At 41.2% G+C, this 16333-nt stretch overlaps 1 protein-coding gene across 1 annotated transcript in view; it reads left to right on the plus strand.

The window, feature by feature from the left end:
• Positions 1–12976, plus strand: part of CARD11 (caspase recruitment domain family member 11) — a 60556-nt gene extending 47580 nt beyond the window's left edge. The window contains exons 20-23 of the mRNA XM_018566790.1: positions 959–1138; positions 2812–2936; positions 8723–8838; positions 12772–12976. Coding sequence (XP_018422292.1) covers positions 959–1138; positions 2812–2936; positions 8723–8838; positions 12772–12976 — 626 coding nt within the window. The remainder of the gene's footprint in view (positions 1–958; positions 1139–2811; positions 2937–8722; positions 8839–12771) is intronic.
• The last annotated feature ends 3357 nt before the right edge of the window (positions 12977–16333 follow it).

The following is a 16333-nucleotide window of genomic DNA, read 5'->3' on the forward strand; positions in this document are numbered from 1 at the left end:
ATATAGTTACTGCACTTTGTCATTGTTTGTTTAGTTGCCCTGTAGTAAACAGTCTGTCTTTATTATCGGTTAGTGATTTTTGATATGTCATATTTGACACTGCTTTATTATACATTGTGTGTAGTTTTTTTTCTAAATGTTGTATAACATATTCAGAAATCTGCACAATCATTTAATAGCCCTAAATGAACTCATAAGAAAGGTAAATAGATTATTTTGCTAAACAATATTCTGCTTGTATTAGGGGATACATATCCTCCTCTTAGAGTACTTCTCCTATTGAAATGAATGCTCAAGGAAGGAGGAAAAAAGCATCATAGATTAAAAAGGGAAAGATGAGATGAATTTTAACAATACAATACGAATTGCAACCTGGAGTTTATTAATATAGGTAAAGTTTTCTGACCTTTAATTTGTGACACTTGGTTATGCACGATACAATGGCACCACCTTCAGCATTTGTAGGAATCTTACTTATATAGCTTTATGTAGTTGTGCTGGCCAAAGGGCATTTAGATGGTTTTAAATAGTGCATTCAGCTTGCATTTTGGATCAGTTTCAGGTGACCTAAGCTGCATCAAGCTATTTGCATTCCCTTTGACTTGAATGGAATGAAAAGCAGCTCTAATGTGAACAAATAACCGTGTACATAAGTCAAAAGGTGAACTACTTTATGGTTTTAATAAAAAATTATGCATAAAAGAAAACAAGCCTGCATGTATGTTCTCTGGTGCTGTGAGAGGTGTAAACTCCTTTTTGCTTTAGTATTAAATGGCCATCTTCCAGCCCTGTTTGCATTGTATTGTTCTTAGAAAGTGACATTTTTTTCAGGTCTTTTTTTTTTTTTTTGGTTACCAGAGATGTTGAGGGCCTTAAACTCATCCCTCATGACAAAACACAATGGCTATTTAGATCACACTAACTCTGAAATCTCTTGTCACATGATTTTCTTTTCTAGATTTGGATCCTGAAAATGACATTAAAAAAAACTTTAATCTCGTGCCCTACAGTTTGGTACACCCTATCCAAATTGAAAAAAGGAGACCGGTACTCTTTGCACCATGCACAATGGCAAAGCCCATCATTCAAAAGCTCATAAACAGTCCTGGTGCAGTTGATTTTAACATGTGTAAGCCAGGTAAATATAATTTACAAAACAAATGAAACAGGTTCAATAGAGGTAAATATATGGCATCTATTGTAAATCTAATATAAATTTAAAGCCTTATTGAAACTTCAGTTTAAATTAGCTAAATCCATTCCAGGCGAATCAAAACAAAAGGCGTCATAGTTTTACAGTTCATTTTATTTATAAAATAGCCACAGCCTGAGCATAAAAGCATGTCCCCTGCCAGAAGAGCAGGAGCAGTGATCTCTGTGCAGAGGTCAGACATGCCCCACCTGAGTCAGAGCCAAAGCTCTCTAATCAGCACAGAGCATTAACTTCTGATTGCAGAGCCCTAGGTACAGTATATCTCAGTAGGGGGCATTTTGGACCTCTGCAAATATATCACTGCTTTTTCATGGAGTTCAAGGATCCCACTCTGAAGCTGCTGATGGAGCAGGATTTTCTACTGAGGCTGTGGCTGCTTTTTACAAAACATGAACTGTAAAACTTTGCATGTCTTTTGTTTTGATGCAACTGGATTGGATTTAGCTGATTTAAACAGAAGATTCAGCTGGGCTTTAAGCATATGGTTACCAAGAGATTTTCACATGAGAAAGTGGAAATCTTACTGTAGCAAACACAAGAAGCAATGCATTAGTATGTAACCCCAGAGGGTTTCAAAGTTTTTCAAAAAGAACCTTTCATAAGTTGCTTGAAATTTAGCTCTTTTAATGTACTGTATATCTGGCCAAAACCTTTTTGATTGAATTGAATCTAGTAGGTTAGGCATAGAACCCCCTTCAGGTTTTTATTGCTTTTTAAACAAAAAAGGAGGTCTAAAGCGCTACTACCCTTGCAGGCAGGGGGTGTTCAGGCCTGGGGGGCTTTGATGGAGGTTTGTGTGTCATCCAAAACTTCGTTTGGTGTTTAAAGGCGAGAGAGGTAACAGATGAGGCATGAAATGCTGTTGTCAAGCAAACAAGAGAGTGTAGTAACTCACCATGAGGTTTGCTTGCGTCTGCAATCAACGGCGTCGGGGTCTCTGCGATGGGGAGTTGATTGTAGTTTCTCCTTTCGATTCCTCCGTGTTGAATGCAGTGTGTATGCTGACTGGATGGGCAACTGCAAGGGTGGTGGTGTCGTGGGTACTGAAGGGGTCCCGTTAGGTTCGAGGATAGCTGGGTGGAGGCTGGTTGGATTTCTTCGTTGTGGAGCGCTGGTGGCGGCGGGTTGATGAGTGCTGGTGCCGAGGCGGGTGCAGATGCCGTAATGTCCGGTCTGACCGAAGGTGGTGTACAGGGCGTCCCAGACGTGGGACGGAAGTTCCTATCGTTATGGCAATGCGTTTCGAAGACGTAGTGTTCCTTGTCAAGCCAGTCAAGCCTTGTCAAGCCAGGGCTTGACAAGGATGACTACGTCTTAAGGACAAAAAGTAATGGCAATATCCAAAACTATACAGTTGCCACTAGAACAGGAGCTTTGGGTAAATCTTCCAATGGGGATACATACTCAGTGACAAGTATCTAAGATGGAATTTCCCCTCACTTCCTGTTGTGTCTCAGGAACAGTAGGACACAGACAGAAAAAAACCTTACTAGGTTTAAACCATTCCCTATTTCATCCAAAACTAAAACAATGTTTTGGTATAGATACACTGTCATGTTTTACCTTCTGGTGTTATTAATAAATTCTTTTCATCCTAGAAATTGCAACAAAAGAAGCATTTCAGAAGAAACATGAATGTGAGCTAATTATCTACTCCAGAGAGAGGAACGCAAGCACCTATGAATGCATCACATCTGCTAATATTGAAGCTGTTGTTGCTAAGGTACAGTAATCCATTCGGATACATTCTTAGTAAACTGCGTACTTCCATACTGCATAGTAATAGGTCCATCTGAATCTTAGGTCCCAGTTGCCTTATACACCACCCCTGGCTGGAATCTATCATTGTCATTATTATCATGGGCATCACTAGGACATCTGCTAGACAGCCATTCAAGCATAATCCACACACTGTAGCAACGTCTTCTTCCCCTAAACACTCATTCATTTTTAAGTCTCAACTACTTTCTACTGAGCAGAATTACACATATGTGTTCATGATGGCAACATGGTGGCAAGTAACCTTATTAGGCTTACCTATGTTTTTGCTGGATTGATGTCAGTGTGTGCTACAATGAGGAGTAGGAGTAACTTTACACACCACATTGGGGATACCCTGGGAGAGTAACAAAGCAGAGCAGGGACTAGAACTTGGTGAAAATGCAAGGTGTGGAAGATAGATAGGGCTTTGAACTGGAAGTGCTGAGGACCCACAGCAAAGTGAAGAACTGCAGATGTACTGGTAAAATTGGGACATGCAAGTACATGTTCTTGATGTCTACTGAAGCCAGAGTCTCCCTGATAAAGAGAGAGTATGTGACTGACTAGGTGGATTCCATACAGAATTTTCGGGACCAAAAGCTCGCTTTTTGGAACTGTGAGGAGCTGCAAAAGAAAACCTGAATCCTTTCTGACATAGAAACTGTGATGGGTGATATCTTCTTGCTCCAGAAGATCCGCAAGGACTACATGAACTGCTATTTTGAGTGGTGACACAGTAAGTTTGAAGGACACAAAGAAAGGACAGGGTTACCAAACAGAATTCTATTTTGAAGCCTATTGAAACTACCTCTTTTACCCAGGCTGTGGTCCATCTAAATGTCCAGAAAGTCTAACATACAACCCCCACACTCTGGAGGAGGACTTATCCACATGTATGAAGGATTTGGGGTCACATGGCCTGCATTCAAACTAGAGATGCGCTGATACAATTTTTTGCCGACCAAGTACGATGTACCGATACTGTTCCTCAAGTACTCGCCAATACCAATTACCGATATTTTTTAAAGTGCCATGTGACAGTTTTTCTAAAACAATACAGACTAATGATTTTAGGACAGAGGAGGAGTGCCAGGGCTCGGTCACAGCTGCGACCCTGGTAGTTCTGCCACTGACTCCAAGCTGTAGAGTGACTACAAACCTCAGCAATACATTATATAGCAATGCAGAATACCACCAGCTTTAGAGGAGTACAAATCTTAGCAATAAATTATACAGCAATGCAAAATAGCATTGGCTATAAAGGTCTAACAATTCCAGCATTACATTATACAGTAATGTAGAATACCCTCAGATATAGAGGACTACAAATCTCAGCAATACATTATACAGCAATGCAAAATGGCACTGGCTATAGAAGACTATAAAGCATTGCACTACAGTAAAAAGCACAGGACAGAAACAGCAGGCAATATTTCTATAGTAACCTGTGGAGTTCAGATGCAGTTTTGCTGCACCATACCTGTACATACTCTGTGCTGCCGCTCTGCTCCAAGGTGCTGCTTTATATATTATAAAGCAATGCAGAATAGCACTGGCGATAGAGGACTACAAATCCATTACACAGCAATGCAGAATAATACCATCAGCTATATAGGACTACAAATCAAAGCAATACATTATGCAGCATTGCACAGGATAGAAACAGCAGGCAATATTTCTAAAATAAACTGTGGAGTTCAGATGCAGTTTTGCTGCACCATACCTGTTGATACTCTGTGCTGCCGCTCTGCTCCAGTGTGCTGGCCTGATGTCTCAGGCGGTGGGCCTCTCAAGGGGGAGACGTGTGGAGGGTCTCAGGGGGGGAGACGTGCGGAGGGACTCAGGAGGGGAAGAGGATCTCAGGAGGGAGAGATGTGCAGGCCAGGCGAAAGCGCTGTAAACAGGCGCTGCGTGGTCCCCAGCAAGAGGTGGACCTACGGCAGCCACTTCAATGTGAATAATTAAGGAACTGGTATTGGTTTTTGGTATCGGAGCAAAAATATTGTACCAGTGCTTGTACTTGTGCAAATGCTCAGTATCGGCACCAATACCGATACTGGTAATGGTGCATCACTATTTAAAACCCTCGAAGAGGGGCTGATTGTCCCTCGAATGGCATGCACAGTAAACACTTTTTATATGCTGTGATGTTCTGCGGGCAACATTTCAACCAAATAATTTTCTGCATGTTAACACCCATGAGGGAATTAAGACAGGGGAGATCCACTAAGGCCCTGTGCACACCTTTACGTTTTGTCGCGCTTTCATTGCTGTATGAACGCTCTACAAAACGCACAAACATGAAAATCCCATTGTTTTCTATGGGTATGGTTCACACCTTTCCGTATTTCTGCCCGTCTGAACGCGCTACAAAATGGTCCTACGCCCAAAGAAGTACATGTACTTCTTTGGGGCGTTTTGGTCGCGTGTTTCCATTGGGATACAGCCAAGTAGCCCTCGGAAACGCGCGTTTGTCGCATGTTTTTTTTACCGCGAATCGCTGTAAAAACGCGCGACAAACGTGCATATTCAATACGCCTAGGTGTGAACCAGGCCTTACCCATCTATGCAGTGGTGCAGGTCTGTCGGCATAAACAGCAATCGCTTCACAAATAGAGGATTACTGTGGAGTAAAGCTGGATCCCCTGCCATGAGTTTACTCCATTTCCCTAATGTTTAACAGGCTAACATCATAGCCATAGCATGTTGCAATGCAGGACCTGCTAGCAAAAACAGGGCTTTAGAAAGAATCTCTAAACATTTATCTGTGGGATCCTTAAATACTTGCACATTCTCTATAGCAGGGGTCTCAGTCTCAATTCACTCGGGGGCCACTGTACAAATGTATTTCTCCCATGGGGGCCTCTTGCCCAATTTCATACTTCACACACACAGAGATACACACACCTCCCCACAACCAAAATTACAAACATGCTGTGTGCAGGTGTTTACATGCAACGGTTGTCACCTGATTATTAACTTGAATGGGTGACAGTTGACACCACATTAGAGATTCTTGCTGCAGGAAAACGCAAATTCCTGACGCAGGAATCCCTAAGCACACCTAATCTTACAGGTGTTAATGGGCCCTATTGTGTTTATATTAGTGTTTGCAACTCTGGCTGTGGGGGTGTGTGCGTGCGTGCGTGTAGTATGAAATATGGCAAGCGGCCCCACACAAAATAATATGCTCCCCTTGTTCCCTGCCCCCCCCAAAAAATAATATCCTCCCCCCCTTCCCCACACACAAAAAATAAAACAAAGCGCCCCCTCACCTGCTTACGTTTTTGCAGGGAGGAGGCACATAATTTCCTGGTGATCCAGTGGTGATTAGTAAGGTCTGCTGCATACCTTTCTAATACATCCATTCGGCTGGAGCTCAGAGCTGAGCGCACAGCCAGCAGTGTAACTGCTCAGGCAAGTCAGGTACACGGTCTGTGACTGCATACCTGACTTGTCAGCTGGCTGCGGGCCACATAGTACCAGCTCGCGGGCCGGTACTTTGAGACCCCTACTCTATAGAAATTGTTAGTACTTAGTTAAAGTGGAACGCTGCTGCACAACTGTGGGAGCAGGCCACTTCTTGATTAATGCCGCCTTAAACTGGTATTTGATTGCAAAATATTTGGGAGGTGTAAATAGTTTATTATGAATTTCCCAGTCAGGATACAATAAATCTGGGAATACAGTAGTGAACCTGTACAGACTCCTTACAGATTCTAGACTGGTAACAGCACTGATAGAAGTTACAGGTCATCTTTATATTGGCATACACCACATCAATAAGTGCTCAAATGGTCTCTCTAAGCCTTTGATTTATAGAGGCTGCCTGCTACTCTTTAGGGCCAATCTGATACTGTATGGATTTGTAAGATTCCTTATCAGATAGAGTTTCCACAACTGCTGGCTCAGCGGCTGCTAAGATTGCAGGCAGATCAGATAACGATTCTGCTGGGGAAGGCGTTAACGTATGCTTATGTCCTCTGCAGTCAGAGTCAGCAAATAAAATTGCAATTTGATCCGTGAATCATGCATAACTGCGGTGAAATCCTCCCTAGAGGATTCAAATCCAAGAAGGTGGCCCCACCAAATGAAGACAAGGAAGACTCTGAGGAATGTAGGGACTCAAAGAGGGACAATGTTTCAGGCTGTCAGTTTTAGGCCATTGCGAAGGGACACTGCAGACCGGCCTGGAATTATTAGTGTATCATGAGCTGGAGGCACCCAACGCAGTGGGGCTGCTCCTCTTGTGTTTGGGATCTGAAATGTTGCACCACAAACAAGCTATAATACAAGGCAAAACCTTGAAAACTGACTTATGGAAGCTAGAGAAGTTCAAATAAAAGGCAGAAAGTGACTAGGTCACCATAGGCAGCAACAAGGACTAACTGAGGAGGAAACCTGTGTCTTCTTGCAGTTAAAGGAGAACTATGGGGTCAGTGTTTTTCCCCATAGTTCTCCTTAAGGTAACGGGAGGACACAAACTAGCGTCCTCCCGTCACCATAAGCTCAGTATACTGAGACGCCGGAGCGGATCCCGACGTAGATGACGGGATCCGCCCAGCTGCGTGAGTGACAGCTGGCTCTGCCTATCTAGAGGCAGAGCCAGCTGTACCCGCCCCCTCCCCCGCCGTTCCGCCAGTCAGCGCTGGCAGATCGGAGTGGGGAGAGGGGAATCCAGCCCTCCCCCTGTCGCGGCAGAGAGCCGTGACAGGATCGAGAGGTGCGCGAACCTGGTATGTGTTCGCTCACCTCCCGATCTACTGAGCCGACCTGTGACAGTCTCATTGTCACAGGTCGGCTAGAACTATGAGGTGAGTGGAAATCACTCATCTCATAGTTCTCCTTTAAGAGCAGTGGGGGGAAGGTGTTACCTCACACTGAATGGTGGGAAAAGAGCGCAGAGTGTGAGAGCTCCACTAGTGACGCAGCAGTTAATTTTTCATCTTTTTATCCCTTTCCATATAGGGCATAATTATGACACCCTCTGGTCTAATAAACAAAGTAGCCCCTTGTACTCAGCACTCATTAAAGAGTCTTTTGAGACTACACCACAACAGAGGCTGTGCCATGTTTCTGGACCTGGAAAGGTCTACGTAACCAAAACAATACACAAGCAGAGCCCAGTGCCAAAGGTCACATTCCAAGCAGGCCCCACAATCGTCCAGTCCAATGGGGTCTGGGTACTACCTCCAAGGTTATTGCTGTGGGTACATTAATCAAGATAGCTGCATAAAAAGACCAGTTCCAGTAGCATGGAGATGAAGTCTTGATTGATTGAGGACACAATTATTCTTGAGAAAAAAATGGCTAGTAAAAAAGGTTAAGGTATCTTAGGAGGCAAATACATCCTTCCTCCTAAGACACTAGCAAAAAAAACTGATGCATTCTGGGAGTGGGAGGGGTTATTATATATTGATTTTTGTATTCATTGTAATATCCTTTTCTTGGAAGTTCACTGAGGGACACAGGTCCCACACCTCTGGGTTTCTTGTCAACTCTTAGAACTGCTTGCTACAAAATTGAAGCATGCTGGAAGTGGGAGGGGTTATACCAAATTGGTCACTTTTTTGTTTGGCAGTGTCCAACTCATCCTGTAGGTGGGACTCTAATCCAATTGTCTCTGAATCCTGTGTCACTCAATGAACAAGAGAAAAAAGTTATTAATTTAGGAACATTCTGAATTCTCTCTATTCTAATTTGTCATTTCATTCAATTTGCAAACAAAATGTATATTTTTATTTGTAGAATAAACATTGCTTACTGGATGTTGGACTGGAATGTGCGAAAGAATTAATCAAGGCTAAAATTTTCCCCATCATCCTCTTCATCAGGGTTTCTGAGAAAAACTTGAAAAGGTTTAGGTAATGTTATTGCAATATGTCTAATACCAGTTTCAAAGGTAAAAAAAAATAAAGAATGAACAAAATGATGTCTAATGCACATCAAGCAAAGCGTTGTGACTGTAAATGTGGTTGGGAAAGCAGATTTAAAGAAAACCTGTCTTGAGAAAAGTAGGAGGCTGCTTTTGTTGACCTCCTTCTGAAAATGCTAGTTACCTGGCTGGCATCAATATTTTCTTATTTCCTAAGAGCAAGTATGTTATTGATTTTTATTGCTGCACACTTTTTCATGTCAGATACTCAGATCCATTGGTTTCATGTCAGAAACCAATGGATCAGCATGACAGTCAAACAACTAACATTTTCAGAAGGAAGTTAACAATGTCAACCACATATTTCTCATACAACGGGTTCCTGATATCCTTGAATAAGGTGTTGACTAGCAGAAGTAGTCGATTCCCAAACAAGCAGCGAATCACATGGTGGCTAAAGTGTATCTAAACCCAAAGCAAAAATTTAATATATTGCAGCTTACAAGTCCTTAGATGTGGTGGCTTCATTCGTTTTCCTTATTAGGCGTTTTCCCGCTTATTTTCACCTAGTAATCCAGTCAGTAAGTCTGTTATTTTTTATCTTCCTTCAACAGATCAAGCTGTCCAACAGAAGTGGCAGTTAGAGGGTTAAGACAAACCATTTAACAGTAACATGGGTTACAATGCTTACAGCTCCTATTCTCTCATGTACAATCTTTATCGCAACTTATACCCTGCTAAAAAAGTGTTAGCTGGAGTCCAGCTTTAATTTGTTTGTCAAATCTATCTATATCTGCTAGTCCATCTAAGGCTGGGCACACACCTTACAACCATCGCAAGACTTTTGTCTTGCGATGGTTGTAAGGTACTTTAAAAAACGTACGATCTGCCTATCTTGCATAGGCAGATCGTACTTGCGATGATCGCAAGCCACGCCCCCTGAGGGGCGGGCTTCCGATGACCTCAATGCCAAACGGGCAGTGTGCGCTTGCGCACACTGGCCCGTCCGGCTTTTATCTCACAAACATGCTACACACCCGCCGAACATCGTACGATGCTCGGCAGGTTTTGAAACATGTTCGTAAGTTTAAAGTCGTGCGACCTTACAGTAGTAGTGGCTTCCACACACCTTACGATAATCATACGATCGCGGGATTTCCCGTGATTATCGTACGATTATCGTAAGGTGTGTGGGGACCTTAACACTACCTTCTCCACTGGTTGCTGCTTTCCATGGGTTGCTCCGTGATTCCTCCATAGAGTGTTGCTGGATCACCAGGTGAAAATAAAGGGAAACAAAGTCTAAAAAAGAAAACTAATGCAGCCACTACATGTAGGGGTTAGTAAGATGCAATATATTAAAACCACATCAAAAGCTGAATGAAAAGCTTTTCAGTTGAAGGACTGTATATAATAGTGTATACTCCAAAAGTAAATCAGAAACCTTTAGAACACAAAAATGCTATTCATGTAGACTAGGTAGTTTCAGAACAAGTACATTCTATTTAATTCATGCCATAGAGGCATCTTTCCTACAATCCAAAAAACAATCATGTAAAGCAGACACCTAAGAGTGCATCTATAGCCAAAACCTTAGTTTTGTCTTTTTTTTTAGTTTTGGATAGAGCGAGGAAGGATAAGAGCTGCTGTCCATTTTAACTGCAGTTGGAGGTTCAATTGGAGAGAGATTCTTTCACTTCTGATCTGGTAAAAACAGCGGTGTATTTACAAATGCTGCTGCCCTGGGCAAAACAGCAACGCCGCCCCCCCCCCACTCACCTGGCATTCAAAGCACCGCCGTCCGCTGCCATCTGGACACCACCGCAGCACGCCGTCCTCGTCCCCGGCGCCACTATAGCCTCCGGTTCACTTCCCCTGATAAATAAAATTTATCAAGGGGAGAGAGCCACAGCAACGTCGCTCTCAGGGAATCTGCCGCTCCAGGCAAACGCCTTGTTTGCCTCGCGGCAGATACGCCCCTGGGTAAAAAGGTTGTCCCCAGGAAAGAAAGTAAGGGGAAATCTCTGCCAGCAACAGAAACAGAAGTAAAAAAAGTTTTTTTTTTTTTAAAGTTAAGTAGAGAAAGGCCAGCACCATTGCCAATTTTTATTTTCGTTCCCCTGGTGCATATTTCTTTTAAGGTTTTTCCCAGAAACAGAAAGTGAGGGGATATTTCTCTAAGGGAGATCTGGATAGCAGGAAAACCTGACAGGGGTTTTAACCTTTCCCCATTCAATCCAAAATGAACAAAGTTTGGGGTATAGATACTTCTATAATAATACTCCTAGTATACAGGTGCTCAAAATAGCAGTATTACGTTAATTTACAGATAAGTATGTCTAAAAACAAATGTATTTTTCTTTTTTTAGGGGCTTATTCACATAGCCACCGATGGCAGGCGAGTAAATAACCCAGGCGAAGTGAAGTGAGCCAAACGCTGTTCGGCTATTCACTTCTGGCTTGTTCAGCGGATATCAGCCGTACATCGGCTGCACTTCGGTCAGCTGAAATACTCTGCATGTTCGGCTGAAACCCTTAACAGCGTATTATTATTGGCGATATTTGCCCTCTCTATTTATCCTGGTGACAATTGTCACTGAAACAGAAACTGGGAAATTGAAAATGATGCAGTTTTCACTTGAACATGAATAGAGTGGAAATATCCCAATGGGGACATCTGTTCTGGTGACAACTGTCAAACAGGAGATCTCCCCTCACTTTGTGGAGATTTCTTCTAACCTACATCGGTGTCTACAGATTCTGATGTGCTGGTGGTAGTCTTATATGACACACATGTGCTGGGGCAGGCCATAACAAATGTAGCTCTGAGACGAGCGGGATGACTAATAATTTTTTTTGTGCGTTAAAATGTGTGGTCGTACGCACGCACAAAACCGTGCAAATTTTAATAGACACTCGTTTTTCTGCATGTTTGTGGCTATAACCAAAGTCTTTTGGGGGACAGAATGCCCTGAAATGGCCTTGGACTTTTTGATGTGTTCCTTGTTTTTGTGCACTTGGCGAACGCGCAGGTGTGAACAAGCCCCATAAGAATGTATTGATTTTTTTGTTTTATGTGTTTCCACGCATAATGCTTATGTGTGAATCGAGCCTTAGGTATGATAGTCAATGGGTAGTTTTGATGATGATGGTAAGGGGGCTAGAATCCTGACCATTTTTTCTACTTTTGCATATTGATTGAAAGGTTTAAAAACTCTTATGAGGATTTTGTCCCTGTCACAAATCACTACGTACCTATTGGGGAGATTCACCCTGAATATTTCTTGTGACAGTGATCACCAGGACAGAAAGTAAGGACAAATCCAAAACATTACTGTTGTCATCATTTCAGAAACTTGGGATTGCTACTCATTTCCTGTAATTAAGGGATAGGATATCTTCCTGATAAGACAGACAGCAATAATATTTGAAAAATAATCAAATATCGTTATAAATAATATTTGATGTAGGTTTTAACCCCATGCCCGCAGTAGCTGTGTGCATCCATAACCACGTCCCTCCTCTAAGCCCAACAGTTTGACTGGTGGCAGAAAGAGCCTATGGCTCCTCTGCCCTCGGTATCCTCCCCCGCAACCAGGAAGTTCGGGACAGAGGATCGCTTCGGGGACCGGCGGCAGTGACAAGCAGCGCTGACAGGTAAGTGTGGAGGGACAGGGGAGTCAAAAATGTACTGGGCATTTTTTACCTTAATGCAGAGAATGCATTAATGCAAAAAAAAAAAACGCCCAGCGTTTAATAATCCTTTAAATGCAAAAAATGTATAAATACACACTTTTTTTTCTTTCGTTAACGTGTGCATTTGTTATATTTTTTAGAAGGTTGAAAATGCCTAAGTGGGTCTAAAACCCAAACATTTTTTTTTGTACAATATGAAGTTTTACAAATTCATTTCCTGTTGCAGGAGGGTGCTTTCAAAACAAGAGAATGAAGAGGAGTTTTTGCGAACATGTCGGCAGAAGGAGAAGGAACTTGAAGCTCTTCCTTGTCTCTATGCAACAATAGAGGCAGATGCATGGAACACCACTGATGATTTTATAAGAATAATCAAGGAAAAAATTGCAGAAGAACAGCGTAAAACCATTTGGATAGACGATGAACTTTTTTAAATGAAATGAACACTTGGTATTTCCGTAGCTTAAATTCATAAAGTTGTATTTTGCATGTTCATATAAAAAAAGAAAAGTTTATTAATAAGTTAATTATATGTATAGCGTGTGACAGAATGTACAAAATGTAGTGTTATATTGTTATCATTAAAGAAAAACGACTGACAAGTAGAGTAGTTTAAAGGAAGATTAGGGGAGTGAAGAATAGTTTCACTACCTGCAGAAATTTTCTTCCTGATACCTCTCCATGGCAGTATACATCCATGCTGTAGATTCACCTCCTAAACAAGATAGGTTTTTATTCTTCAATGAAGAGCTTCCGCTAACTTCACTGAGAGCACCAGAAGATAGAGCGAGAGCCTGTACACTGCCACAGAGATGCACCAAGAAAGGAAAATCAAGGTATGTAGTGAAATAACTTTCAATTTTCCTAAATGGCATCATGCATACATTTTTGGATAAAGAAGAGGCTGATCTTGTTAAATGTACTCCAAGAAGCAGGAATCCCTCTGGCAGAGTGTTGGATGGTAGAGTGTGGTGCTGGTAAACCTTGTTTTTTTAGGGTCTCTAAATGATCTTTAACCATTTCTTGGCTAATTAGCCAGTTCTATATATGCATGAAAGAGCGCAGTGTTTCTCAGGGTCTTTCTTGGTACATTTGTGAAACTCTGCATGCTGATTTAATAGCCACTAAGGATGACCAATTTTAAGGATTCATAAAAGTCTTTATTGCAAGTCTTTGCCACTTACTTTGCTTCACATACTGAGACTGATTCCTAAAAGATTTGGGAATGTTCACACAATAAATTGTGTGAACATTAACTTAAATGATCCAATCATATGCAAATAAAAAAATCTAAACAGGCATTTTAATTTCAAATGATTTGTTAATTGAAAAGAATCCTCCTACAATTTATTATGTAAACATTCTCAATTCATTGGTGTAACGTCATGTTATTTATAAAGTCCCAAACGTCTCCTAAATTAGTGTAAAGGCCTGCAGTATTTAATTTCTGCCAGGATGTAAAAGTCCACACAATTTAACCTCCCAAAAGTTTTACCCACTTCTATACACTTTTTGACTCTCCCCATCTATTTACAATTAATCCCTGTTGTCCTCTTTTATATGGAAGTTTAGCAGGACCAAACTCAAACTGTCTCTACTACAAAATGCTATAAAACTCATATGACTCTCTCTATTACAGTAGATTGCAACATGCCCTATTTTATATCTTAAAGAGGAACTTTACCCATCAATTTAATGTCTCTCAAAACAGTCACTTTTTAGGCATGTCAACTGGCATGGTTGTTATTGAACTTATTTCAGCTCTCAACCAAACTTTCAAGCCCTCAAATGGCTGGAGTCATAGCAGATCACACGTGCAGCACCATGGTAGCTTCAAATCAAACAGAGGCACTTTCCTTGGCTGTAAGAGATCGGAGGTTGTAGTTCCGCTTTAATTCTCACATACATACTTTTGGTTCCAGCATGAGAATCAAGGATATTTAATCTCCTTAAGCTTGTAAATTCCCCAATCCTCTATATAGGCTATCCCAAGGGTGGTGCTCAAATACCCTAAAGTACATCTATAACCAAAACTTTTTTGGGGGGGATGGTGTGGGGAAGGGTAAAAACTCCTGTCAGTTTTTTCTTTGCCATCTGTTTGCCACTGGGGAAATTTACCTTAATTTCATGTCTAGTAAATACAACAGAAAGTGAGAGGAAATTTTGTTAGACAACTGTTACCACAGCTCCTTAACTTTTGGTCTCCGTGACAATGTATACCAAAACACATGGAGAGGGTGAAATCTCCCAGAGTGGACATGACAGGTTGTTTTGCTGTCTAACTGTTCCCCACTCTATCCAACACTAAAAAAACTGTTTTTTGAAATATTTGAGGTGATGAACTAAGAATCCAATAAATTATAATTATCCTTGTGGACAACATACCTCTTCTGAGATTACTGGTCTACAATTCCAGACAATGAACTTTAGTATACGCATGGTATAAATGATCTAAACCAAATAGTTCATGGTTTACAGATCTAATGCTTTCAGAGGTTCAAAGTAAATGTAACCACCCTACAACAATGTTTCTTTATTTTCGCCATGTGGCTAGGCCACAATCTTGCCTCAATAAAGCTCAAACCTTCTCTGAACAGAATTAGCTTATGTCAAGAGGTCTAGCTAGAAGAAGGAATTGGGGTCCACTGATGATGAAAAGTATCATGTTAACAAGTGTTAGATTTACACATGCTGATTTCCCTTTAAACTGTAGACTATATATACTATAACTTATATACTGCACATAATGCATTCAACTCTGTTAATACTTTTTAAATTTAAAGCCACACTCTGGGCAGAATGATAATTTACACACTATATGTGTAATTTATCATTAAAGCTGGGTTTGATTCCCATTGAAATGTTGTAGGTGTTTTTTTAAAATGGACAGTTCATGTTTCAGTGGAAACCCGCAAACATCTTGAAACAAGAAATTATGTCTGCTAAAGGGGGCAATACCAGCTGCCAATGGTGTACTTATGGTGTCCACAGTACACCATTAAATCTGTTGATATATTTGTTGAATATGGGATTGAAAAGGCAACTTTTTCTTGTGTTTTATTCAAGTATATCACCTTTATCTGTAGGCACCATTTGCATAAAGACCTACTGTTTGATCCAATGTTGAAACGCAATTTCCACAGGGTGCACGATTAACATGACTGAAACAACTAAATCCTGGCTAGTCATTCTACCACGAAGGAGTTGTGGATTGCTTCCATAGCCCTCTACCCTAATCAAGGAGATAGTTAAAATGCCTGTGCCCAGACTATTGCCATATTCATAACAAGCTGTAAAAGAGCTTAAAACAAGCTATTCCCGACTTTTCTAGCTGCTTTTAATGTGATGTTATTACATTTCAAAAGTTCCTTAACCTCCCTGGCGGTATGATTATTCAGGATTTTAGGTACCAAAAGCGGTACATTGTTTTTCAAGCAAATATGTTGTTTTACATTGTAGGCCTGTAGTTCTTAGTAAATCCTAGGAATAACTCACCTAAATCTGTCCAAACAAGAGTCCAGTAGACATCCCATGTATGTTAAAGTTTGAAAAACAAAATAATAAATTATAATATAACAAATAATTAGAAATAATTACACAAAACAATAATATAATAATAATAATAGGGCACCAAGTTCGCACATCACTTAGCTCAGTCGCAGAATCCGCGCTTTCGTCACTTTCAGTGTCTGACGACGAACTTCCCCACGCATCGCTGTCGCTCAATTCAATAAGTGATTCCACATCACTATCGCTATTTTCTAGCTGCTCAAAAACCGCTTTTGACCTCA

This window comes from Nanorana parkeri, unplaced genomic scaffold (assembly GCF_000935625.1).
Source record: "Nanorana parkeri isolate BGI_ZX_2015 unplaced genomic scaffold, ASM93562v1 scaffold975, whole genome shotgun sequence".
Classification (NCBI taxonomy): Eukaryota; Metazoa; Chordata; class Amphibia; order Anura; family Dicroglossidae; genus Nanorana; species Nanorana parkeri.